The 23,487-nt window shown below is 45.4% G+C and overlaps 3 protein-coding genes and 1 long non-coding RNA gene across 6 annotated transcripts in view; 3 read left to right on the forward strand and 1 right to left on the reverse strand.

Moving 5' to 3' along the window:
* The window catches only part of LOC135391795 (uncharacterized), a 43,713-nt gene that overhangs the window by 1,953 nt on the left and 18,273 nt on the right, over positions 1–23,487 (forward strand). The window contains exons 1-2 of one of the 2 annotated variants that reach the window (XM_064622259.1): positions 1,061–1,289; positions 19,190–19,263. In XM_064622259.1, the coding sequence (XP_064478329.1) occupies positions 1,271–1,289; positions 19,190–19,263 (93 nt within the window). In that variant the 5' untranslated portion in view covers positions 1,061–1,270. Of the gene's footprint in view, positions 1–1,060; positions 1,290–19,189; positions 19,264–23,487 lie in introns of those variants that run through there. The other variant, XM_064622258.1, reaches the window with a different exon arrangement.
* Positions 4,823–9,758, forward strand: LOC135393398 (uncharacterized). The gene is made up of 10 exons (XM_064623845.1): positions 4,823–5,556; positions 5,619–5,720; positions 5,827–5,901; positions 5,965–6,039; positions 6,164–6,232; positions 6,294–6,392; positions 6,496–6,594; positions 6,705–6,803; positions 6,911–7,009; positions 8,316–9,758. Exons 1-10 carry the CDS (start codon positions 5,355–5,357, stop codon positions 9,314–9,316), a joined length of 1,920 nt encoding a protein of 639 aa, XP_064479915.1. The 5' UTR covers positions 4,823–5,354; the 3' UTR covers positions 9,317–9,758.
* Positions 14,389–16,114, reverse strand: LOC135393399 (uncharacterized). The gene is made up of 3 exons (XR_010422614.1): positions 16,026–16,114; positions 15,722–15,860; positions 14,389–15,041 (listed from the first exon to the last, which is right to left on the reverse strand). It is a non-coding gene; the product is annotated as an uncharacterized LOC135393399 (long non-coding RNA).
* Positions 20,380–23,487, forward strand: part of LOC135391792 (death-associated inhibitor of apoptosis 1-like) — a 71,986-nt gene continuing 68,878 nt past the window's right edge. The window contains exon 1 of one of the 2 annotated variants that reach the window (XM_064622252.1): positions 20,380–21,332. In XM_064622252.1, the coding sequence (XP_064478322.1) occupies positions 21,310–21,332 (23 nt within the window). In that variant the 5' untranslated portion in view covers positions 20,380–21,309. The remainder of the gene's footprint in view (positions 21,333–23,487) is intronic. The other variant, XM_064622251.1, reaches the window with a different exon arrangement.

The following is a 23,487-nucleotide window of genomic DNA, read 5'->3' on the forward strand; positions in this document are numbered from 1 at the left end:
AATGCGACTATCTTGCCATCCCTCGGTAGAAAGGGAAATCGCTTTCCGCGACTTATAGCCATGCGCGTGGCAAAATAAACGCACGAGGAATCGGGTTTTATGCTAGTAACAATGTACCATCTAGCCAGGCAATGGTGCTGCAACAATATCGAAACATGTTGAAACATGTGAAAACATGTGAAACATGTGAAAACATCGTTGAAATACTCAGTTATCGATGTCTCAAGGAGAACACAAACAATGATTGATTGACATTTGAATGCTTAGTTTAGCTTAATGTGTCCCCTCCCCCCCCCCCGTGAAATTGAGAGAGAGAGAGAGGTGGGGAGGAAGCGTAATTACAGTCTCTGGTATGTGCTTACGCGCTTCGTCAAGTGGTGACTTTGCCCAGTTGGAACAATAGCCAGGTAGGAGACAGAGCAGCGCTAGCGTCACTCCTCCAAACTTGAGCCGAACGGGCCTATAAGCTGAAACCACGTAATTCTCTAACGTGAACTCTGCACTGAAGCGATATGACTGTGTTTCTGCTTATGAAAGACGGTAAAGCGTACGGAACCGAACAAGAACAACTTTATTTGATGATGAAAGGGCAGCTTCGTCGCCAGGAGCGATACCCTATACCCCATTGCCGGTAGTAATATGGGTGAAGCATGAAGATCCAAACCACAGCGCGAGAAGACACGACGGAAGAAGAGAGGACAGGACAGGCGCTGACTCCAACGAACAGTTTAATAACACAAAAACCAGTACGCAGGCGCACAGCCGCCAACCCAGTCACCCCACCTTGGTCCAAAAGCGCAGACGCTCAGACAGACACAATCACTATCGACAGGCCCCGGGAGCATGAAAGGTCTTTGTCTAGGTGCACCTACCGCCTCTATCCCCGATAAAAAAACGCTTCAGATAACTCCCGCGCACCCTTATCTCTGCTCCTAGATAGAACGACAATCTGACTAAGTAGCGGAGTACACTTACATTTGGTAACATGCATAGGCAAATGACGCGTGTCCGCACTAGACAAAGACCTTTCATGCTCCCGGGGCCTGTCGATAGTGATTGTGTCTGTCTGAGCGTCTGCGCTTTTGGACCAAGGTGGGGTGACTGGGTTGGCGGCTGTGCGCCTGCGTACTGGTTTTTGTGTTATTAAACTGTTCGTTGGAGTCAGCGCCTGTCCTGTCCTCTCTTCTTCCGTCGTGTCTTCTCGCGCTGTGGTTTAGATCTTCATGTATAGTCACCAACGTGCCCAACAGCGAGTCCTCTTGGGTGAAGCATGAGTGTCTTTTTCGAAGGTCAGTGGTCTTCGTAGCAAGCTGTTGGCCACTCTTGAGTACATGCACATATTTGTTCAATTACGTACAGTCGGCAGATATCAGGTGGGTATGCGTCTTCCCTGGGCGTCCTCCCAATCTGCATTCCTCAACTTCATCATGGCCACCAGTGGTCGATGTCCTGTGCTGAACAGCAGAGGCAGCAGCAGTACATTCAGTCATTCTATTAGTCACGCGTCCTTCCCCATATGCACACTAGCCTTTACAATCGTTCGAATCCTGTCACCGTCTGTGCTGTCTGAGGTTTTCCCTGTGTTTTCCGAAGACTTTCCAGACGAATGTCGTTCCCAGGTCGAAGACACTGTCGAAGACAGTTCCCCCTGAAGTCAGCCCAGGACGCGTACTAAACCCCCTGTCCACCACTCCTCTCTCAATCCTTCCACGTCTGTACGCCGCTCATAGCCACAGTTGCTTCGCGGCGCTAACACGGAATTTAAAAAAAAATAAAAGACAATAAAGACTAGAGACAAATTGGGAAGGTACGCAGCAATTGAAGGCAGTGAACTCATTATGAGAACGCGTTTTCTCCTTTTTTTTATTTATTTCAACTAACTGCGGCTAAGTAGTCTGAGGTAGCTAGTCTGACTTTGTCGTGACTTCAATCCACATTGTTTTCTTCTTCTTCCATGTCACATCACATCGCGCGTTTCCTCTATTTTCTTTCAAGGCTTATCTAACGTTGCTCAATGAACCATTTCCATGTTCGTCTCGCCCCTATAGCGGCGGAATGTCGAATGTCGTAATTTACCCACAAATAAACATGGCAACGTCTTTTAAGACGCGCACCATGCTCGCACGTCGTGTGTGAAAGTAGTAAGGGGGGGGGGGGGATATGTTTATTATACAAAAAAATTAAGAGGCAAAGGTTAGCCACCGCTATGGCGGCTTGCTATTCCCAGGAAAGGGGGGGATATGTTTATTAAGAAAAAGAAAGGAAAGGTCAGCCAGACGAAGGTCGGCTTGCTATTCCAAACAAAAAAGGGAAGGGGAAGGAAAGAAAAGGGAACGAAAAGAAAAATAAGAAAAGGAAAGGGGATATTGCAAGAAGTATGCGGAAGAGTGAAAGCACATTCTAGTGATTACGAATGCAAAGCGTCTTGAAGTCTGGACCTCAAACGTCCACGTAGCCTTTAAAAAGGCTTATGTCCCCCTCCCCCCTCAAAAAAAAAAAAAAAACTAACATGACAACCGTCTGCAGTCGCATACTGGGGAAAAGGTCCATTCCACACAATTTTCTTTTCCAAGCGCCTTACGTTTTTTACGCGAATGAACACAAGTCTCGCACGACGCAAATCATGCACACTGGTGGTGCTGGTAATGGAACTGCTTGCCGTTAGCGGCGACGTTCAGGTGGGCGCCGTGTCGACTATCGCAATAGGGGATCGTGTGTCCAGGACCGACGTCGCAGGGAACTGTGCCGGCAAGTGCACACTGGAACAACCGTTGCAACATACAGTGGACGAATATCGGCACTCTAGAAAAACCCTCCGTCCGTCGATCACGTGAAGGGAACGTTTTCTTTCAAGGCGACGAGAGACGGACGCTAGAGATAAGCTACGCCGATTTCCCGATGTGTTGAAACGGTTGTGATATTCAGAACGAGCACATCCAACTGCCCCCGAAACGCACCTTCGTTTCTCAATTTTGTCTTCCTATTACGAAAATTAATTGATCAAAGAAACCAAAACAAGCCATGGGCGCAGCCATTTTTGTGACGTAGATGGGATAGACCTGCTCCATCTACGTAGATAGAGAATCGTGCGTCTGATTGGATGAAAGCTGAGGCTTTCTCTGACTTCCCTGGCGTCTTCTCCCGTTTGCGAGGAAATCCAGTTATGGCCGCCGGCTACGATGATCGTTTCATCCGAGGTAATCCCGAGAACTATTGAACGATGGAAACAACAACCGCGAACTCACCTCAACATCATTTTCGGCGTGAAATTGTGATTATGTGCTCGAGAACTTCGCAGTTCAACCGTTCAGCTGCCATTCACGTCAACCCGTTTGCTGCTTTTACTACAAGTGCAAGAATGGGAGCGATTGAGCAACAACGTGAGAATTGGTGATCGTTTGAGCATATACCTGCAGGGGACTGGTCTTCAAAGAAAGAAGGCCGTATTTCTGCCCATGCACATCGTGCGATTGCCAGGCTTGTTACACTACATATATTGTGTAGCATCATAGCGCGACTGCAATGAACGACGTAGGAATGTATCGTGACCACTCGAACTGCATTCGTTGAACCATTCCTCGGTTATATGAAAGTGCTTATTAGAGTTGCCCCGCACAAAAAGTGTTGGATGTAGTTTTGTAGTGTGTTGTTTATCTCGTAGAGCGCATCGCGGCATGTAGATCGAGAGCCCTTATACGTATTTTTTGCATGTTTACTTGAGTGTGGGCATTGTTTTATACCACACAGGCCATATTTCATTCATAATAGTTTCGCAAATAAACACGTACGGGTCGATCTCATATTGCTTTTGAGTTAGGCATAGTGCCTTCAGATCAGGGTATGTGTATCCTGTTTGCTGGGCCCAACAGATGTTATTAAGGGTAGTGCAACATTTCCCACTTCTTGAACCATGCTAACATTGCCAGAATAAGGAACATCACACTGTGCTGTGTATTCCACACTCAGTTGTCTCACGACGTAAACACCCAATTATTATATTGGGTACTCCACATGTTCAACCAGTCAGCACTTCCCATTTCCTATTATTTTTAAACATGTGCTTAAAATTGCACAACTGCCACTCAAGTAACTTTGCCACCAAATTAGTCGGTGACAAAAGGTATATGTACTTTATCACAAATTTAATCACCTTGGTGGAAATGGTTGATGGTGTCCTCTGCCTTGTACGGCGCACTTCATAGCAAAATACACAATAGTCCAAATGTTTTCCTTGTCCACAAATGCCCTGTCGAAGCTGAAAGACTCTTATCAAAATGGGGAAGCGGGCTTGCTTGTCCAGAGAAACAAATATGAAACTGCAGTGCTCAACGTAAATAACTGCATGCTCAGCAACTAAGGCTGGTGATGCCGAAGACCTAATATTTCTAGGTTAAAAGGAACAAAGGAGAAAAGACCACTGCAGCGTATTAATGCTGTTTCAAAAGTATAACACCACAAAATTTGTGAGAGTCAGTTGGTGTATTTAGTTATGTTGGTCACCTCCTGCACCAATTTTTAATAAGATTCAAATGTGTTGCTACCAACCAGGACCTAAGCCTGACCTATGAGCTAATAATAATAATAGTATCTATCTATGACCTATATGGACCTTCAACACTAGTTTGGTCTAGGTTTCACACGTGGCTTCTAGTGAAATTCGAAGCTGCTCTGTAGACCTGACAGGAGACTTGCAGAGTAGATAATTTTTTATTTATATTTTCCAAAGAACATGTAAAAAACAATGTGCTGTACCAACTGTATTCAAAGAAATACAAATATACTTTGTTTTAGCTATGTGCATACGAGCAGATTACAGGTGACCGATGACACACAATGGGCATCAAGGCTGAGAACACAAGAATACTACCACTGCAGGCATTGTCCTGAAATTCTAAGTCACCATTTGTCAGAAAGCAATGACCACGCACAGCCTAAGTATCATATTGAGCTCCTTCCATTATTCTTTTTATTGACAGCATGTTGGCTGCCATCCAGTCCATGACAGTGACCCTTATCGTTGAAAGAACGGTTCAACAGCAAGCGAGCTGGTGATAGTGTCCATGATGGCGAGACCTGAAGAGGAGATACAAGAAGGGACATAAACACGCTATGTTGAGACATTGTGTATGTCCCTCCCTATCCCTCGTCTCAGGGTGTTCCGCTATGGACCTGATGATGATGTTTCCTTCGGCAAACTTTACATATTTTTATGTAGAATGGACCATTTCCGACAACGCGAATGCGCATGCTCAGCCTTACGTCCGCCATCTTTGCGTGGAAAACATCGGTATTGTTTACTGCCGGCGCTTGCGTGGTTCTTGATGGCATATGAAATATCTGGCGTGTGACACACGATGCCTGAGAAGTGTTGTGTCATCCGGTGCCGAAACATGAAAGGAATAAGTGTTGGTGTACGATTTTTTCGCTTCCCCCTCGAAAAGCTTCACCGAAAGAAGCGCGATCTGTGGATTGCCGCTATTGGGCGCACGAAGAAGGACGGCACGGTCTGGGAACCGGCAAAAAGCACTCGCGTGTGCGGAGAACACTTTCAGAAAGGTAGGCATATGCGTAAAGGTGAGCCATGTGCTGACTTTAAAAGCTGCTTCGACATGCTTCAGGCGAACCATCGGCTGTACCGTCCGACCCTGACTACGTGCCAAATGTGTTCGGAGTTCCCCAAACATCGTCCTGCGACTTGGAAAATCGTGCCGAAAATGACGGTGAGGCCTTCGGAAGACATTTTTGAGTTACAGTCGTCAACCACACTTGTTTTCAGTTCTGCACAACGGCCGTTTAATGTTTTGTCGTTTGTGCTTCTAAAAACAGGCACGGGAGGAGCTCTGGCGAGAAACGCCCCTGCAAAGCACATGGAAGGGCGCGAAAGACAGCCGTTCGGCCATGGTGAGAGCCCCCCCCCCCCCAAAAAAAAAGTTAGTGTTTCACATGAATATCATTGCATTTCAGTAACAAACCTAGAAGTCAGAGACAGTAGAGAGAACAGAGGCCAGGTGCAGGGCTTTTATCACCATCCTTATGCAAGTATGTATTGATCACCTGATAGCTTTGTCGACATGAAACAACTACCCACAGCATCTGGATTTCCTTGCTGATGGTGGTAGATACTCGTGGTATGTCATTGTGCACAAGTAGCAAACTATTGCAGGGGCGCCTTATAACAGACTCACAATAACACAGCAAACACCACGTCAAAAGGAAAACCTCCGCCAAAATGGTACGTTTTTTGTATTAAATATTACAAACATATTTCTGTTCACTGCATACCTATATTCCAGCCATGGTCACGTCTACTCCACGTGCTCCGCTTGGGCTGCTTTCTGAGTGTGACACACTCTCATCATTTACGTTGTCGCAACAGGACGTATGTGATCAAGGTGAAGTACATACTGAATGCCAATTTTTTTCCACAGTTCATGTAGTCTTGTTAAATATTTCTGTTGCAAACCTATTCTTGTTCACTGCATACACATATTCCAGGCGTGGTCACATCTACTCCACATACCTCATCTGGGCTGCTTTCCAAGTGTTCCATTTTTGAGTCTTCAGCGTTGTCGAAGGAAGACGTATGCGATCGAGGTAAAGTGTGCCATACATATCGATTTCCCATTTTTTCCCCACAGTTCATGTCTTCTAATAAATGTTTCTGATGAATACATGTTCTTGTTCACTGCATACACATATTCCAGATATGGTCACATCCACTCCACATACCTCACCTGGGGTGCTTTCCAAGCGTTCCATGTTTGAGTCTTCAGCGTTGTCGAAGGAAGACGTATGCGATCGAGGTAAAGTGTGCCGTACATATCGATTTCCCATTTTTTCCCCACCGTTCATGTCTTCTAATAAATGTTTCTGATGAATACATGTTCTTCACTTTATACACATATTCCAGATATGGTCACATCCACTCCACATACCTCATCTGGGGTGCTTTCCAAGCGTTCCATTTTTGCGTCATTGACATTGTCGCAGGAGGATGTATGTGATCAAGGTAAAGTGATACATAACTAAATGCCAAAGTTCTTTACTTTGTACCTTTCATTGTGCACCTCTAGCCATAATATGTGTAATTCAAACTTTTCGGCACATTGGTATGACATTTTGGACGGATCAAGTGTGAAGACAAGGCAAGGACACAGCAGATGGTCACACGGCACTCACTACTAACATTCAGTGCAAATACCATGGTCACTCAGTACTCTTTCTGTTTAGAAAACTCCACTCCAACCGAATAGACAAGGTCACTGACGGACAATCTTCTTAGTAGAAAAGCCTGAGCATCTGTCAAATACTGAAGGCGACAGGACAAGACCATATCGGAGCTTGTCTGCATGTATGGTGTTTTATCGATCGCTAAGGGACCATACTTCCCACTCGATGACAATCGTGTCATTTGGGGAGGACACCCCTGTGGAACAGATGATGTTTTTGTAGCACTGCCTGTATTGAGCGAACGCTGAAGCAGTTATTTTATCCTGTTGCAGGCTGCTCATTATTTTTTTAGGTGCGTTTTGGTTCAGCCTCAGAGCAGAAATAGTTAGCACTTGAACCAGTTCAAGATAGTTGTGGTGGTGGTGAAAGGCTCACCGTTGGTGACCTCACTGAGTCACCTAGGATCCATGATGTTTTTTGGGCATCTGGGACATGCTACAGCCATTAAAAGGAGGGGTGTGGACTGTAGCAGAGTCATGATCTGACTTAGTACGACCCCGTTCAGTGAACCTAATTTTTGGTCCATTGACTGAGCATAGATTGCAACTTACGTTGCCATCTTTTTGTCACCTAAGCAACATAGTTAGTTACATTTATACTGACACTTAACTTTACAGTTACAGTTAGCACAGGATTGGCTGTTTCAAGCAAGCATTCCGCCTGAAATCTTTTGCGAATTGGCAGCTGCATATCATCTTGTCTGATAAATAGACAAACATTTGTTCAATTCCAGTTGTTCTTGAACAACAACAAAAATGTAATTCGATCTTCCTCGTACAAAAGAGTTGGAACTACTGAAGGATGTCGTCAGGTGATAACCTCTGTGGGACCGGTTCTGCAGGCGCACCTTGGGGGACTGTGGGGGGATTTTTTGTATTAGTGAGCTGGTTTCATTTCCAGATAAAATGTTGGTAGTGACTGCCGTACGTGTATCCTCCTGCCACGTCCTTGTCTTGTCTTCGCACTTGATACATCCAGGTTAAGTGAGTATTTCGTTCTGTGAGTGCTCATTTCGAAGCATTAAAAGACGACGTATTGCGCCTTGTATAAACATGCTGTGCAGCTAAATTTCCTGCTTCTTGCAGGGGTATCCAGTCATAGCACTGATGACCAACTGTCAAACCCCAAGGAGAAGCCGTCTGCAGCGAAAGAACTAGAGGTGGAGCTCAGGAAGCAGATCGAATACTGGAAATCTGAGTGCGTCAGACTGAGGAGTTGTTTGTTGCGCCTGGATACTGTAGGCGGACATGATTTTCAGCATTACACTGGGCTGCCCTCCCGCGCAGTCTTTGACTGTTTAATGCGACATATTGAAAGTCAGATGAACAAAACATGCAAGGGCCGTTTCTCGGCCATGTCGCATGAAGAGTCATTTTTTATGGTTCTTGTACGACTACGCACTGGAATGCCAGTGAAAGAAATGTCTAGGAATTTTGGAATTTCCATTTCGTCATGCAGCCGTATTTTTTCAAAATGGATTGTTTTTCTGCATAGTGTCCTCAAGGACATAACTAAATTTCCTACCCTCCGGCAGATCCAAAGGCAAATGCCTCATCATTTCATACACTTTCCAAACACCCGTGTTGTTATTGACGCAACTGAGATTCGCATGCAGAGGCCGTCATCACATGATGCACAGAGACAGACATTTTCAAGCTATAAACATGGCAACACTCTCAAAGTTTTGGTATGTGCCACGCCAGACTGTTATGTAACCCATATTTCAGCATCTTGGGGTGGAGCAGCAAGTGATAGACAGATGTTGGCCGAGAGCGGAATATTGGAGCAGCTCGTACCGGGTGACGCAGTCATGGTCGATAAAGGGTTTAAAATAGACGATATTATTCCAGCAGGTGTTACAGTCCACATTCCTCCTTTTAAGGGTGCTAACATGTGCCAGATGTCCAAAAAGAATATCGAAAATACTAGAAAAATAGCAAGTGCGAGGGTGAACATTGAGCGGGTAATTCGCCGTATTAAGGAGTTTCATATATTGGACAATGGATACAAAGTAAATATGGCTGATGTGGCAGACTCTGTCGTAGAAACATGTGGTTACCTCAGCAACTTCAGGCACCCACTGTGATTATACGGTCCACGTGTGGGCATTTGTGAACTATGTTATGCATCAGGTGGTGTACTTTAGTTTTGTTACCGCCTCTATAACATTCCTGAGTTCGGGTTTTACGTTTTTTATAAACCAGGGAAGTAAAAACAGTGAAATCTGACAATCTTGTGTGAAAAAAAAATAGTGCACTTATCACATTTTATGCGAATGTAAGATGCGGAATGTAGCATGCTCTATTTCCGATATCCATGGCTGAATTCGCACTTGTATGAATTTGCACTCATGTATAGTATTTAATCTTTGACAACCCTGTAGATTTTGCGCACATACATTATGATTTTCATCTGCAATAACCTTGATCTTGTGATTATTCTTCGTGCTTTTACTACAACTCAGACATTTTCTATGGTTTTGCACCACTGATGTGAAATGTTTATTAAACCATGGGCCACACCTTCATTGCACTGTATTTGTCTCTGTTTGCAGTGACTTGAGGACTACAGTGTGATGGTCAAATTTCTCTCCGTGTCTTACAAAAAAAGTGTCTGCACAACTAACGAAATTAGTGCCACACTAATGAACATTTAATATTATATGCAATATTCGTGTGACTAGCGGCATGACCAAACGATTTAACCGCTTGTTGGTGGTAGCCAAGGTGATGCTGAAGACTGGGAGATTGGGGGGGGGGGGGGTTCGAATCCTACTACCGGCTGTGCTGTCTAAGGTTTTCCGTGGGTTTACCAAAGACTTTCCAGACGAATGTCGGCATAGTTCCCCCATGAAGTCATCCCAGGATGCATACTAACCCCCCTGTCCCTCTCTTCTTCCTGCTGTCCTCTCTCCATCTGTACACTGCTCATAGCTGCAGTTGCTTCAGAGCCAACACAAACATACTAACTACTAAAACATACTAACGTAAGTTGCTAACACAGAACATACAAACAAAAAGATTGTTCTTAGAATACACTGTACATAGTGGTGAAATGCATAATTCGTGCATTATATGCATAGGTCGGCGCAATCATGACCGCAATGCCTATACTGCCCTATACTGTAAATAGGGTATGTAGCCTGGGCTACAGTCGTAGAGTGGGCTACCACTGCGAACTCTTCGAGTGAGAATCTCTGGCACCACGGCAGTCTTGTAGAAGTACAGAAGTCCTGGGAGCACATACTCGTTCCAAAATGTAGCATTGAAATAAATCCTTTCAATAGCTACACTGCGCGCAGGATCACCATTGTTCGTGAACACCACAAAATCGCACCACGCTGCACCTGTTACAGCAAGCAGTCCCTGTACTTGGTAGTAGTACTCATGCGTTTTCTTCAAAGTCACTTCAGCACCTTCAATTGTGCAGCAAAATTTCTTGTCTGTGCAAGCTTCCTTTGCGGTCATTCCCTTTTTTGATGCAGGACACTTTATTTCAATAATTCCAGTCTCATCCCCATCTACCACAATTCCATCAGGAGACCCTGCGATGAAGGGGTACGTTGTATGGACGTGCAGGCCAGTGCTCGCAACTTTGATGTCTCTGTCATACAGGGCCATCAGTTCAACATACTGTGACAGAGCAATACGCTCCATGACATGGCCGTAAATTCTTGGGTCATTCCCTTTCATGTGCCTTGCCTCCACACCATACAAGGTGCTTCGCACGTAACCATCAGGTTTTCGGCAATGGACTATTGCCTTGAACCTGGAAGCTGTGAGGCGCCCAGCTCTTGCCTTAAACCACTCCTTGTTCTCGGCCTGGCCAATTGTACGCAGTCTTATCTCCTCTCTGGCCTCAGGACTAAGGGGCTTTAATGAGGACATGTAGTCACTGCACTGCTTGAGAAAGTCTGAGTCCCGTAAGCCTTTGCAAGTACTAGCAGGTTCAGCACTTGTTTGTTTATGACCCTCCTCGTCGTCACTGGTGTACCGTAGCCATACTAAGTCTGGGTCTGCCTCCTGCAGTGCTGTCCGAAAATTCTCGACTTCCTCAGTTGTTGGTGGGCCATTGTACATTGCTGTAGTCTTTCGTTTCTTGGGCGATGAAGGGACATTTCTTCCGTTCTGCACCTTCCAGAAGTGAATCTCACTGAGGGGTTTGGCTGGAGCCCTCTGACGTCCTGTAAATTGAACAGTCATGTCAATGACCCATTTTACTATCCTTTCGGAAACATCATTGCTTCTGCAACTTCACTGGCAGTGGTTGTGTGGGACAGCTCTGTTGACTGTACTAAAGCTTATAACTTACCTTGGTATGGCACCACCCATTTGCAGGGAGTGTCAGTACAGGATGGCTTTGACAAGTCCACCATGGCATGTAAAAGTGCAGCAACATGCTGACAGGTTTCACTCAGGCTTTAAATAGAAAGGGTTAACAGTGAGTAGTCTTACTTAGTGGCCATGTTGTTGCTGAACATACATATTAAAGACAAGTATTTGTGACGAGATGTCTGAATGAAATAACACGACTTGATATTCTATTAGGTGCGTCCCATTATTCATTTTATCCTTTCCTTTTTTGATGTAGCTACCCCAGTTAAAAATGTGTGCAATCTCAAGTGGTTTATGAAAGGGTTGCCACTTGAAATCACTTTGTATGTAAGTGGTTTCAAGTAGATATCCGTTCATAAACCACTTGGGATTGCAGACATTTTTCACCTGGGACAGGTTTTCCGGCTACGTTCATGTCTCGTTTTAAGTGTTTCCTACCTCATACATCTATTTTTCTGGCCTAAATCAACCTAGTTTGAAGAGGTGGGCAATCACTCTAATTTGCACGTTGAGTTTTTATGGCACTTCGATTCACATGGTGACAGGACCTGTGGTTTAGACAATGTTTCTCAGTTGGAAAAGGTCTGCGATCCCATGTGGTTTATGAAGCCATTTCCAGTTGATACCACTTTGAACCACTTTGTACCTAAGTGGCTTAAACTGGAAATGGTTTCATAAACCACCTGGGATTGCAGATTTTTCCACCAGGGATGGTGCAACTGAAAACAGTAGCAAAGGTGAATGCTTACAATGATATGCTGACAGACTTAGTTTACACAACTCACCCTGCTGTGCATTCACAATATGCGTGCAGAATCTCCTTGTTGGCCGTGTCCAACATCACGAGCTGCCTGTATATTCCGCTTTTCATTGACGGAACACAGCTGCTTCTCAGGAAACATGTAGCTTCTGCAGCTTTCAGGTATTCCACTTGCCTCACGTATTTTTCCTCTTTAAAGTTCCAGCCCCGTGCCAGCTGTCTATCAAAAATCTGGGCCGTTTCGAAGTATTCCGAAACCATTGCAGCATCAAATATAGCAACACCACGCAAGTCTTTCGACCATCCTTTGGACTTTAAAATATCCCTAAACTCGCCGCAGCTTGCAGACATCCGACGAAACGAACGTAGATTGCCACACGCGATAAAAACTGTAAAAAAGGAAGCTTTTCTTCAGAACTCCCAACGACGCACGAGGAAAATCGCAACAAACGCACGTGGAATGCCCGGAGAAAAACAGGAAAGGAGGAGACTCTCCTCCGCCAACTTTCGAACATCGCGCATGCGCTTTCGGTCTGCCCGCGTGCCTGCTTGTTCTCCTTCACCACACGGCATGAACGTCGCCATTTTTGAATGGAAAACACGGGTACTTTGGCTTTCCGCCGCTAGGGGCGACGCGAATATGGAAATGGTCCATTGTGAAGGTACAGCCAGGTGCTGTTAGCAAATCACACAGTACTTTTCTTGAATCAAGAATCCATAGAAGGTACACAGTCATCTTCAGCATTGCACACATCTATGGGACATGTTAATCACTTTGGAATGTCACAGACATGTCATGGAGGCCGGCACATGATTAGTGGTGCTGAACAGACAACTATTTGTCATAGTTTAGGCATAAAAGCATTTTTGTCACCTGCATGTTGAGACAGATGTATCTCTACATACTTTGCCATGACACAAATATATGAAGCAACAAATGTACCCTCTACTTTATTATGGTTATTAGTCAACACTGCCAAGAATGTGGGAACACGGTCTTGTACCACATACACTCTTCAAAATGACCTTCACACACGACACATTGTAGGTCAACGAGACTCCAGAATGATGTCCTCTCCCTCCCCATTAGCTCAAAACATTTTTCTACAACCTTGCATAAGGGGAAGTTAGTACAAGAAATGCACACATTGCTTTTTTGAGCAAATCAGTATTCAGAGCGTTACCATACTGTGGTAGGCCTGCAGTGCATTACGTGGTACAGCACACACTGTAAAAAATTTCACCGTAGAACATGTCCCCCATTCTAATGACAGTCTTCTCCATTTTTTCAAACTGCCATCTCCCATAGTGCTTTATGGTATGACACAGTATTTCTAAATCTTTACTGTAGTTTACTGGTTGTAGCAGAAAAAAGGAACCACTGTTTCCGATCACAGGACGCGAGCCATAAGTGCAATACGGAAACAGTACATGCTGCTCTCTAGCAGTTGTTCGTGTTTGGAAATGGTATGGTGCATGGAGGGTAAATTCCATGGTTAAAGTATCCAAACGTGAACAACTGTTAGATTACATGATGTAGAATGCTGTATAGTACAGTAAAACCTCCAAAGTCAGACACCTCCCTATCTTGGAAGTAGGATAGGGTTTTCCCTGCAAAGTCGGACAAAACCCTGGCCAAATTACCTCAATATCGGCCCATCTTTGCACCAAAAAGACCCAAAATGAGCCAGTGGCCTTGACTTTTGCCCCTTTTTTCCCCTATACTGGTCTCAGCATTTTGTTGCTTTAGTTTTTAGAGCCCAAAAACAAGTGCTGTCAGTCTACATTGTAATTCTTTATGTGAGCACTTGTCTTCAGTTTGTCTAGAGCCTTTGAACGAGCACTGCACCAAAGCTATGAGAAGTGGGCTGACGCTTCAGAGACAAGTCCTTGCTGCTCGAAAAGCTCCAGAGGTAATGCCATTGAGTAGAATCTAAACGGAATTGAATATACTAAAATCAGTAATAATTATCAGTGAAGAGTGGGTAGAGGTATCACTACCAGGCACCACCACCAGGTACCACTAAGGGCCTTAAATTGAAGAAGGGGGGCATTTCTCACAGCTGTGATCTCTTCCATTTTTTGTTGCTGTCATATTCTGTAACTCGGACACCTCTATAAGTAGGAGACGCTTCGGCTGCACCGCGGGTGTCCAACATAGGAAGGTTTCACTGTAGGTCCATTCTTTTCGCTTCCACCGCTTGCACCAGATCTGAACTGGGTTATTTGCGTGCTGCACTTTCCTGTTGAAAAGAAAGACATTACTAATAAAGTTCCTTTCAGCTGGAAAGTGCAGCTCCGGAAAACCCGTCTTGCGTGGAGTTCAAGGTAGTGCAGTCCAGTGCAAGTGAAAAGAATGCGCTTTGTATTTACGTTCCGTGTCATGTGACCACAAACAATATATGCTTTTGCTCATGCTGCACAGCACAGGCGAATTGAGCTGCATGTGAGGATAATAACATGAAACCCGAGGCGCGGAGGAAAAGGCATGACTTTACGGTCTCTGTGTCAGTTGTTTCATGTTGTAATTGCGTACCACCTGGCCTGTACCTGAGAATAGGTTTGATGCATTGTACACGCACCATAGACATGCAGTAGGTGGTGTGTTGTGATAGTAATGCCACTGCCAATTCAAGAATAATGCTCCAGGTGGATTGTTTCGGTACAATCTTGAACTATGCATACCAAGGGGTAGGGCATCTGCGTGACAGGTTTACCTGGAAGTAAGAATGTATATGTTAGCTGAAGTCATTGAATAATTAACATTATCAATATACTGCTGCAGATGATACAAACAATAGCACACAAGATGCTCCGATATGTTCTGCAGGAATGTCTCTGTACTCACAATATTAGTACAGCAGCTACAGAAAGGCATAAAACAAGTTTTTGTATACATGATACCACTTGAATGCAACAAAAGCTTCTGCTGCACTGCCAGAACACCACGGCAGACAGATTTACCTTACTTCACCTGAGAAAAAGTATGTACTGTTGCACACATGATGCTGTTTGAATGTCTCGAAAAACATAATTTATGACCAAAAGACATCAACTGGGAGATTTCGATTTACCTTACTCAAAACTGAGAAAAAGTATGTGCTGTTGCACACATGAAACTGCTTGAACTGCCCTTGAGCGCTCTGGAAGAACACCTTATTTGTGACCAAAATACAACAGCTGAGCCAACATTGAATTTATACCTTACTCAAAATACACAAGATGTGCTGCCGTGCATATGATACGATGATAGTGCTTAAATGTACTCTGAAAGCGCTGGCACCTCAGGCATGGTTGCTCTAAGTTGGCGAGCAACAGCAAGGGTATACGAACACAAGAAGTCGAGCACAAGTGATGAAATGCACTTGATTAATCAGAAAATGAAATGTCTCAGTACCAGGTGTCACTGTTCCGTCAACAAAAACATATGAACTTTGAAGGGGCGTCTGGTTGGCACTGTTGACAGCCTTCAGCTTGAAACCCAGACGGTGATAGTTGAGACGTGGAGTGCAAGCTTTTCGGTGGTGCCAGAATGCCTGCGAAATCATTTAACAAATAAGGCAATTCCAAATCTGTACTGAGAATACACCCACTGGGGCGTAATCTCTAAAGGATGAAGCAGTAACTGACAGCGTATTTTTCTCTTCTACGTGATGCAATTTGCACCGCATGACTGACTTGTCTAACATTACGCGTCTTACCTTTATCTGCTGCCTAGTCCTGCCCCTGCAATCTCCTGCTGCAGATAAGGTTGGCACAGCATCCCGGACGAGACATCTTCGGCTTCTTGTGAAACAAGTTACGAATTGCTTCCGTAACATTCGTATGAGCCAGATGAACAGATCAAATCGCTGCTTTCGAAGGTGGCACCCAGTCGGAGTTGTAACCGATTGTTGCAGTCAACAGATTTCTCTTTCGCCTTTCGGAAAATTGTGGTTTGAAACATTGGAATTGCATGCTGAAGTGTTCTTGCAGACGGGAGCAAAACGCTCACGCATTCTCGGCACGCAGCACAGAACACGAATCACACCAGGAAAGACTGGGCACTGGCCTAGAAAATGCTTTGCAGTCGCAGGAAGCAAAACTCACGTTCCTCGTGGGTTTAGTGAAGTCCAGAAATATACTGTCTCCCTAATAGCGAACTGTTTATCACTTCCCCAATGTGAATCTGCGCAGCCATGCTCGGCAGAAGAAACTGGCCGGCTTGGCGGAAGAAACCAAGCCAAAAGTCATGCCAAGGCGGAGCGCGGGCAGACCACGAATGTGTCGTCGACACAGGGTTTGCGGGCCACAAGACGGGATGTCAGTGAAACTAAAAATTCACTTTTTCGGAAAACCGCGAGGAGTTTGGGATAACTATTTTGCATACATAATCAGTGTTCCCTTATGAACACATCGTGTGAGTACCATTCCATTCTGTAACACTCGAAAATCGGCGTAGCTGAGCTTTAAGCTTTGAAGAGAACTTCTGAAAGTGGGCCAGCCCAGACATCTCATTCTCTTGTTATTTTGATTGCATCACTGATTATCCTGTCCGATACTTCAGCCACACAATCAGCGTGCGAGCAGCGTGCACAATGTAGAGTGCAATAGGGGTGAACGGGTAGGCGTAAGGCCTTGCAGAGACACGCAATCATAACGTTCTTACCTCCGGATGTCGAAATCTATCCCAGGGTTCAACGGTGACAAACGTTTATCTTTGGCCTCTCGTAGACAACGTGTGCGCCTGAGATAACCCAAGCAGCACAACGTACTGGAAGTCGAGTGCATTAGGGGTGGACGGTATGTGTCTTATCAATGTTCTGTAGTTTCATGAATCTGTTCAAGGCCTTTCGTCTACCCGTCCACCCCTATTGCACTCGACTTTCAGTGCATTTTGCTGCTTGGGAATGTGGCGTCTGCAAATGGGTTCAGATTAAGGTACGCTTGGGGTTGAGCAATTGTCAGGAAGATCGCAGAACATTCACGAACGAACAAGCTCGAATGACTCGAATCTCATTGATATCCCTATGAATTATGCCTTCAAATTATGTGAGATTCGAGCCTGAATCTCACTCGTTAATTTCCCACTCGACAAATAGAAGTCGGGTTCTTCTCTCGAAGGAGAAGAGAAGGTCAAGATAATGACAATTTTCAGGCACGGTGCCCTCAGGCCGTTTCTTTCGGGGTGGGTGGCGGATATTTTTATTATAACAAAGAAAAAAAGGAGGAGAGGTCAGCCAAACGGTATCTCGGGTTGCTATTCCGCTATAAATAAAGAAAAGAAAGTAATTAGGAAATAAAGGATAAACTAATAAGAGGTGAAAGAAGGAGGAGATAGGTTAAAGAAAAACAAGATATAAAAAAAAACCTGGTGGATCCATTGGTGGATCAGAGTTGAAAAGCCTTTTGGAACTCCCCTTCAAAACGGTACACAACCCTTCAACGACCCACACAACACTAACACATTGTCCTTTTGGCCCTTTGGTCCAAGAAGATCATGTTTGTGCTGCGGCATCCCGTAACACGGGATTCCTTTCGTGTCTCTTACGCTTGGCCCCCCACTTGACTAATCGTTGTTGACGCTCTTCGTTATTCTCTGTAGTTCGCTTTCGTCGCCTTGTAGTAGCATCCGCAGGCAAAGGAACCCGTTGGGTTTCCTCTGAATCAGCCTGGCGGCGCCGTCGCGCAGCCTCTGCCTTATTTCGCCGCTGCTCCTCCGCACAGCATTCATAAATCATGGCGCGCCCACGCAGACACGTTTTAACCTGTCGACCAACACATCTGCATTGCCGGCGCGTCGCGTCGAGCTCTCCACGCGCAGTCTTCTCCTCTCCCCTCGCTTCGCCTCTCTCCACTTCCATGGCTACAGACAAACCATGCCGCGAATCTTTCGTAGCGAGCACTCTAATGCTAACGCATTAAAAAGATGAGGGAATGCATTAAGGGTGAGAGGTGAGGGTGGTGCACTGACGAATAAGATGACAAGATTCGGATTGTAAAGAAAACACTGCGATTTTGGCGGGGGGTCTTCAGGCAAGAGCACGTAGCAAATCAGGGACCAACAATTTGTCGTGTACGAAATACCGGTAAATATAGCGATCTGAAAATCGCTATATTCGGGGCCCAGTCTCGAATTCCATGGATGTAAGAAACTAGGGAGAGGGCTATAAACACAGAGGGCCATGGGACTCCTCTAGCGGACACTCCTGGCAATGCCAAGCCCATCTAGTTGCCCAGTCACGTGATTCCCACTTGTTTCGGTGATATGGCGGTCTGCCCGGAGGCTTGGAAGTTTAACAAACCTCATGGGACAGACGCCAGGCAATGTCACGATGACGTACGTGCGCCTTCTAGCAATTGAGTGATCCATTGCTTCTACACTGCGATTGCCTATTTTGTGTTCCAACGGGTACGATAACTTCTAACTCCAAAGAGGTTAGGCAAGCGGAAGCAAGTTATTCGGCCGCTGATCTTCTCCTTATTCAGGTAAGATACGCTACGGGCATGCAGGACGCCATGTTTTATGACGTGTTGCAGTGACGCTTATGGGTTACGTGTGTTGGCAAATAACCGCAATGCCATGCGCTAGTGACAGCACGCCCGCTTGCATTAGGAGAGGCGCTTAGAGCATCTTCTTAGTTTCTTACGTCCATGTCGAATTCAGTCACCGCCAGATATTGGCTTTCTTTTGTTTGTGTGTGTTTCCTAGATCGATTTTCTGGAGGTTCGACGTGCGGTCTCTGGACGGTGCTGGGCTCACGGTTGTTTGACCATTTTTATTTGGACGTTACGTCACGACCTTTACGGCTTCCTCGACGCGATCTTTTTCTTACCATGTGCAAGTATTCGTCCTGATTCCTGACACACAGTCCTTTCCACACAGGTAGGACGATTGACCTAAGGAAGAAGGAAGTTGTGGAAGAGTCCCCTTCTCCTTTCGTTATAGTGGATGTCAAGGTAAGCCAGTGGGGTCTTTAGAAGGAATGTGAAATTCCGTGAACACTCGATTGCATTTTTGCTGAAAACTGTTCCTCTTGCAGAGATGTCATACTCGAGAATTTTTTTCCCGAACAAAGTGCTCCGTTTGCTTGAACGGACTATCGCATCCGTCGTAGTCGATTCCGAAACTGTAGTATACGATTTACTCCGCGTTCATCAGTGATAATAACGCCGACAATCCCACGCGAATTGGTGGCGTTGTTCCTGTGCAGTGTAATGAAACGCAAGGCAGGAGCACACGGCGGATATTGAGAGTATTCCGGAGTTCGCTCTCTGGAAATCGGAGAAAACGCCACTCGGACAAGCGAATCAGTGAGCGCCCTTTGGCGCGGACAAGTCTAATGAGGAAGCTGCTGGAGGGACCTTGGTAGCCTTGGCGACCGACCGGCGGGTGGGAGGCACGGCCTCTGCTGGTCTCGATCTGTGATCGACTTGCGTAATGCTGCTTCTAGTAGGCGTCGGACACGTTCGGAAGCTAGGACGTACCGTAAAGGCGCAGGTATAGTCCGACGTTTTTGGCGTCGCAGTCATCGACAGCCGAAGACAGACACGCTACACCAAGCCACCCGGAAAATATGTCAGACGCACGTCAGCAGTGACCTTTGGCCGTGGCGCATGTACAAACTGTAAGTGCGCATGACTGCACAAGCGCGACTCCGCTGGTCTGGCACTCCAGCGCGGTCGGCGAAAAATAGAACATGTTCTATTCTGCGCGAGTGACGTCCTAGCGCGTTGAATACCGCCGGCTGCGCAGCACTGTTACGTTCGACTATATCTGCGCTTTAACACAGTGTTCCGCGCAACGTAGTCGCGTCGGAACTCGCACTGGTAAGCGAAGGTCGGCGTATTTCCCGAGGTCCTTTCATTTAGTACATTGCGGTGCGAACGCGAATCTGACGACCGCGGTGACAATCGCCTGCGCTGCGCTGCGATTCGTGCCCCTGGCTGATGTCATCACAGTTTTACGCTCGTTGGGGGGATACGTTTATCAAACAGAAAAAAGGAAAAGTTAGCCATCGCTCCTAGGGCTTCTTGACCTGCACAAAGAGTGCGGATCTTTAAAACTCGTTTATTTAATATGTAAGCTGTTTTCGGAAGACAGACTTCGCCAACTTGACTGTAAATCAGTGAGGAACATTACCGTTTCCGTTTTATACACACGTTGCCGGATGTGATATTCCCTTTAACTACGCTCGGTTGAAGTCACCTCTCCTCCGCGTCCCTCCTTCCTCTGGCGATTCTACTCTAATTTCTTACTATTACACGCGTTGTCCTGGATGTCTGTTTTACGCAGGCACTCGGAGAAGCGAATTCATTGGCGCACTTTTTGATGATCGGTGACGTTGCGCGTAACGTAATGGGGCACCAGCCATGGCAGTGTCAAGTTTCTCCGCCTGACACTCCTACCGCTGATCGGCGTGCCGCATCGTCAGGAAAATTAACTTCGTATGCCTTCGGTGCTTGGTATGAATTATTTCCTGAGGAACGTAAAACTTCGGTTGTGTGCTCAGGAAAATCTCTTGTCTAAACACGAAGTATATAATTAAAAGTGCAGCATGGGGAGGGGAGGACATATTTATTAAGAAACAAGAAAGGAAAGGTCAGCCAGACGGAGTTCGGCTTGCTATTCCAAGAAAAGGACAATGGGAAAGAAAACAAAAGGAAAAAGAAGAAAAGAAAATGACAAGCACAAAGGACAAAGGGAAAGAAAAGAACAGGAGAGGAAAAAAGGAGAAAAGGGGAAAGAAAAGTCTAAGATAAAGAGGAAAGAAAAGGAAAAGAAGGAAAGAAAAGCGAAGACAAAGAGAAAAGAAAAGAAAAATATCCTTTAAGAGCGAGTGCAGTAACTGGAAGGAGCTTTAAAAAAATGCATGACCTGTCATCATACCTGGAGGGCTTTCATGAATGCTCTTTTCCCTAGTGGCCATTATATTGGAAAAAGCAATCCAGGTGTGAAAGGCGGAGTTTCGAACGGTGAGGCGGAGATTTTGGCAGAAAACGTCTATGCAGGGCTTTAATTGGGAGCTGTAAGTACATATTCTCTCATACATGCTTTAAGGGTCAAAGGGGAAACTGTACTGTTGACATCGATGCGAGAATGTGTCTTGCGGCGTCAGTTAGTCGAGCTGTAGAACCTGATCCCCCAAAATGACAATAAAAACGTCGCTGATGCTCCTTACAGTACCCCTACGAAGTGAGAATCTCTTTTATTCAGTGTTATCACGATCCCTTGACAGCTATCAAGGGACCGTGGTGTTATAAATGAACCTCGCCGGAAGTCTAGGTACGCAAAACATGTAAGTGCTGTCAGTGGACGTCACGCGTTGCCACGAATTTTCTCAATAACACGCGAAACTTGGTGGTTTCGAAGTCTCCAAGCCTAGGTGACGTCACCGAGGGATTCGGGGTTTGTCTCTAGCAACGAGCCAGCATCTCCGCTCACCGCCCCGCGATGGAAATCTGCGAGCAGCTGTGGTGAGGAGAGGAAAATTGACAGCAATGCTGGAGATGACTGGCAGAATGGATGCCTATGACGTCATACCTCTCAACACTAAAAATTAATTTTATGACACTTACCTGTCCCACAGGCAAAAACTAGTTTGGGAGGACACGGTGCGATAGACGTATTCTCCGATTCCGATGATATGCGATCTGAAGTGCCTAGTGGTCGTTGAAAACGTTGCAATGCTACACTCTTAAACCCGTACCTTTTATTGTAACTTTTAGAAACATGTAACTTCTGTATAGACGTAGATTTCGAGATTTCTTATAGGTTACACCACTGTAACGTATATTTAGAGGTTAAAAGCGACCAAGGTCATGTCTTTACAACACGAATAGAAGTTACATCTCGGAAAAAACAAAAACAGCTTGTTGTAACTTATAAATGTACCCTCTACTCCGACACTGTAACTTCTAAGCGAAATCTCCAACGATAATCTCTTTGTTAGTTTCTTATCGTTTGTTTTCCTTTTGTTTTTCAGCGTAATGCCGCGTTTCAGCCTCCCATTCGAGACGACAGTTGCGAATCTACGCTGTTATTTTTTATCTGTTTCAGCGTCACCTATACGTCAACTACATGTTATCAATGCTGTATGAACACAGATTATAAGTTCGCAGTCTGAAATACTGATAGTATGTTTCTTTCGAAAGGGTGGAAAACAATTGTCAATGCCGCAACCACCAAGATTTTCGATTTCGCTGCGTAGCCGAGCCTGGTCTAGGTCTATCCACACTGAGAGCGGTTTCCTTGAAACGCTTAATGCTCGTCGTCCGTCCGTTAACAAGTGTAATGTGTTTTAATCAGTGGTTTTCCTCGCGTTTATCATAGTATCGTCAGGAACAACGGAAAAGCTAGATGTCGCTAGCAAACAAGTATATTTTCGGTGTTCTCAGGGGAAAGTGTAGTGAGTGCGAAGATTGCAAAGAATATATAACCGAAAACGAACGTCACCACCGCAGCCCTAATTCACACACTTCATACACTGGGTAAGTGTACATTTTGTGCTAGGTACGTGCGTTATTTTGATAGCAACAGCTCTTAGCGCAGGTTTGTTGTGATTAATGCAAGCGTTTTGCGGTCCTGCATATGAACGCCACTTACGCTTGCTACTTTTCTGCTCTTACTTGGTCGCCAAGTCAATACACCGGCGTGCATTTTGCGAGCTGCGGATATATGCATCGAGATATATAATTCGCAGCTTCCTACTTGTTGTATTCTTACGATATTCTAAGACTCAATCGCGGAGTGAACGCCTTCCCGCATTTATGCTGCTTTGTACCTTGTGCTTTGTACGGATTTGAATGGTTCCGTAAATGTTACTCTCATTGCCCAAACTTTTGTTCCCAGGATCCCACATGCAGGTTCACATACCGTCACCAGCGCAATGCAGTACCTCACAAACTCGTCCCAGAGCGCCTCCAACGCTGATAACGCAGTAATGTAGTGTCTCCTGCGTTACTGTACACTCATATTCCTCAAGGTTGTGTGCGTTTTATGTAATACTGTATTGCCATTTGCGCTCGCCTCTGCAACACGAATGCGGAATAAATTTTTTTCTGCTGCAGTTCTCCATTTCGTTGGGTGTGTTCAGCTTAGCAAACATAGGTCAGTTGTTTTGACTCGCTAGCTTCCTCGCACTTTCATGCATTGCTTTTCACTTAGAAGATTCTTTTTCTTTT

The sequence above is a fragment of the Ornithodoros turicata genome, chromosome 4 (assembly GCF_037126465.1).
Source record: "Ornithodoros turicata isolate Travis chromosome 4, ASM3712646v1, whole genome shotgun sequence".
NCBI lineage: Eukaryota > Metazoa > Arthropoda > Arachnida > Ixodida > Argasidae > Ornithodoros > Ornithodoros turicata.